The sequence below is a fragment of the Rhinopithecus bieti genome, unplaced genomic scaffold, assembly GCF_001698545.2.
Source record: "Rhinopithecus bieti isolate Rb0 unplaced genomic scaffold, ASM169854v2 scaffold_42039, whole genome shotgun sequence".
Classification (NCBI taxonomy): Eukaryota; Metazoa; Chordata; class Mammalia; order Primates; family Cercopithecidae; genus Rhinopithecus; species Rhinopithecus bieti.
Genome location: NW_016818642.1, coordinates 532,276 through 535,306, shown reverse-complemented (window position 1 = coordinate 535,306; position 3,031 = coordinate 532,276). Strand labels below are relative to the sequence as shown.

Here is a 3,031-nt window from a genome sequence, read left to right as displayed (position 1 = left end):
GTAGGCTCTTTCTTGTGTTTTAAGGTTTACCTCCAATGAAGTAACTACCTCAGACTGGCTGTGAAGCTCTCATAAGGTGATGGATTTGAAAATGCCTTGCAAAGTATGAGCAGTTCATACACAGAAAGTTTCATGTACTTCTATACATTGCATGATGCCTACCCATGGTTAGGGTGATAACAGTTGTTGATCCAATTATGAAAGAAAGAAAAAGAACTCTTTAAAATAGGGAAGTAAAATAGCTAATTTTCCCATGGGTTTATCATTTGCTCTATTCAAAAGCTTTAAAAATTATATCAACTATATAACTAAACATATTTATCTTTATTATATATGATACGCAATTATATAAGACATACTATTATATAATGCTTAAACAATTATATTTAAATATAAATTATACTTTCCTTCCCCAGATAAGACAAAGAACCTGTTTACTTCTCTGAGGATTTATTGGTTCCTGTGAAACCTGTGAAGGTCACTAACACTCTATAGCCAGAGAATGACAACATATGATTGTCTTTTCAGTCTTGTAGTATCCACAGTAGTGATGTCTGTCCATGGACAAGTGTCTGTCCAGAACATCCATTAAACTCCATGCCTGCTCTGTGTGTCATGGGGACAGGGACAGTAGACAGATTCACTGGTGGTACTTTCAAGCAACGCGGTAGGCCTTCCCTTTGGGGTCTGCCATGACAACCATACCCCAGGTGGCAATGCCTAGAAAAAAACAACAATACCTTACCTTTATGCTGCATTTTAATTTACCAAGTGTTTCACATATACGCCATCTTATTTAACACTCACAACACTTCTGGAGGAAATACTACCATTGTATCTTTCTTACAGGCAAGTGAAGCACAGAAAAAGAAAAAATATATATCAGGAAAAAAAAGAACATCCTGTAGGAGAATTTACCTATACAGAATCAAGAAGGTAACACAGTTAGAAACCTAAAATTCTATTCACTGACAATCGGTTTGAAAGCTAAAAAGATCATGACGTTTTACTGATGACATCTTGACGATCACAGAACTGGGTTATGGGCGACATTACCCAGGTGTACCAAGTAGGTGAGCTTAGAACCCACGTCTAAAGATCTGGGATTCAAGGCAATTTTCTTAAATTAAGGTCAAGTGCCCTTGCTCAGGCTTTCTCCAGGACCTGGAGAAGTATGGGCTTTGAGATCTGATATACCTGGGATCAAGTGACTGTCATTTCCCGACCATGAACACAATACTCCTCGTTGCCTCAGTTTGCTCCGTAGTAAAATGAGAATACTACAATCATACCTACTTCTAACAGCTATTCTGAGAATTAAAAGGACTGAGCCTAATAAGGGTTCTCCAGAAATACTGATTTGAAAAAAAAAAAAAAAAAAAAAGGCGTTCCAACAACTTCCTCTCCCACCTTGTTTGAGGTGCCCCCACCACCTGACCAGCGCCAGCACCCCGCCTCCCCACCCACGTGGCTGCTCCCTTTCCTTCCTCTACCCCACAAATACCCAACCCGCCCAAGTGCTGTGCCCTGATTCTCACTGATGCCGATGACCATCTTCGTAATGGTCCATGGACTCGGGGGATATCCCATCTTCATGGGTTTCCGTGCCTCCCAGTACACGTACCCGCCCGCCCCCATCAGCCCCAACCCAGAAAGCACGCGACAGCTCCAGCAAGTCTTCAACAAGTGGTGTTCTGCTGGGGAGGTCGGCGCTCCGGGTGTAGCTGGGGGCGCAGGCTTGGCGGGCGCGGCGGCGGTATCGGGAGGCGCAGCGATCTTGGAGAACTCCGAAGGCTTGGACACCTGAGACCCCATGTTCTGGAACTCGGCCTCAACCTTGGGAGTCTTTGGTTCAAACTGACGTAAATGATGCACCGGAAAGCAGAGCGCCGCAAAGCAGAACGCCGGAAAGCAGAACGCCGGGACGCTTGCGCCGTGCGAGGAGGAATCCTAAGGGCTGCTGGGAAATGAAGTTCCCCTCCGCCTCGGGGAAAAGGTGAAAGAATGCTGCCCTTTTTTGCTGGATTTCTCTGGCAGCAACAACCCCGGATGCGTTGGAGGCCAATTCCAACCCTCCTCCCCGCCGCCTCCCCACCGCCCCCCAACTCTTTTAGACATTCTGTAATCGTTACTCACTAAATGCATCACCTTTCAATCTCCTTAGAGAAGTCTGGGTCGCTAAGTTTCTTGCCTTACATGAACTGCCAGACCTTGGGCATGTCGTATCTCCTATCCAGAGGCCTGTGAATCAAGGAGTTGGGTTTTATATGTACACAATCATGTGCTAGATACAGACATACCATAGAGATATTGCAGGTTTGGTTCCAGATCACCACAATACAGCAAATAATAAAGCAAGCCATGCAATTTTTTTTGGTTTCTCGGTGCATATGAAAGTTTTTTATACTGTAGTCTATTAAATGTGCAATAGCATTGTGTCTAAAAAACTGTATATATATCTTAATTAAAAAAAAAAATCTTGCCAAAAAATGCTAACGATTACCTTAGCCTTCAGTAAGTACTAATTTTTTTTTTCTTTTTTTTTTGAGGTGGAGTTCTGCTCTTGTTGCCCAGCCTGGAGTGCAATGGTGTGATCTTGGCTCACTGCAACTTCTGCCTCCCGGGTTGAAGTGATTCTCCTGCCTCAGCCTCCCGAGTAGCTTGGATTACAGATGCCTGCCACCACACCTGGCTAATTTTTTGTATTTTTAGTAGAGATGGGTTTTCACCATGTTGGCCAGGCTGTTCTCAAACTCCTGACCTCAGGTGATCCACTTGCCTTGGTCTCTCAAAGTGCTGGGATTACAGGCATGAACCACCACGCCTGGCCACTTCTAATCTTTTTGCTGGTGGAGGGTCTGGCCTCGATGTTGATGGCTGCTGATTGATCAAGGTAGTGGTTGCTGAAGGTGGGGGTAACTGTGCCAATTTCTTAAAATAAGACAATAATGACATTTTCTGCAAGAATATATATATGTGTGTGTATACACACACACACACACACACACACATATATATATATATATATATT

General features: G+C 43.7%; 1 protein-coding gene and 1 pseudogene across 3 annotated transcripts in view; both read right to left on the bottom strand.

Annotated features, from left to right (window-relative positions):
* Positions 1-305: 305 nt before the first annotated feature.
* DMAC1 (distal membrane arm assembly component 1) lies at positions 306-1,905 on the bottom strand. Of its 2 annotated transcripts, none has more exons than XM_017857357.1 (2): positions 1,625-1,905; positions 306-720 (listed from the first exon to the last, which is right to left on the bottom strand). In XM_017857357.1, exons 1-2 carry the CDS (start codon positions 1,813-1,815, stop codon positions 525-527), a joined length of 387 nt encoding a protein of 128 aa, XP_017712846.1. In that variant the 5' UTR covers positions 1,816-1,905; the 3' UTR covers positions 306-524. The 2 variants fall into 2 exon arrangements, with proteins under 2 accessions (XP_017712846.1, XP_017712845.1); XM_017857356.1 differs by having other exon boundaries at positions 434-720; positions 1,539-1,891.
* Positions 1,906-2,229: 324 nt separating this feature from the next.
* LOC108518728 (40S ribosomal protein S2 pseudogene) overlaps positions 2,230-3,031 on the bottom strand; it is a 5,520-nt pseudogene continuing 4,718 nt past the window's right edge. The window contains exon 2 of the transcript XR_001882461.1: positions 2,230-2,241. The product of XR_001882461.1 is annotated as a 40S ribosomal protein S2 pseudogene (transcript). The remainder of the gene's footprint in view (positions 2,242-3,031) is intronic.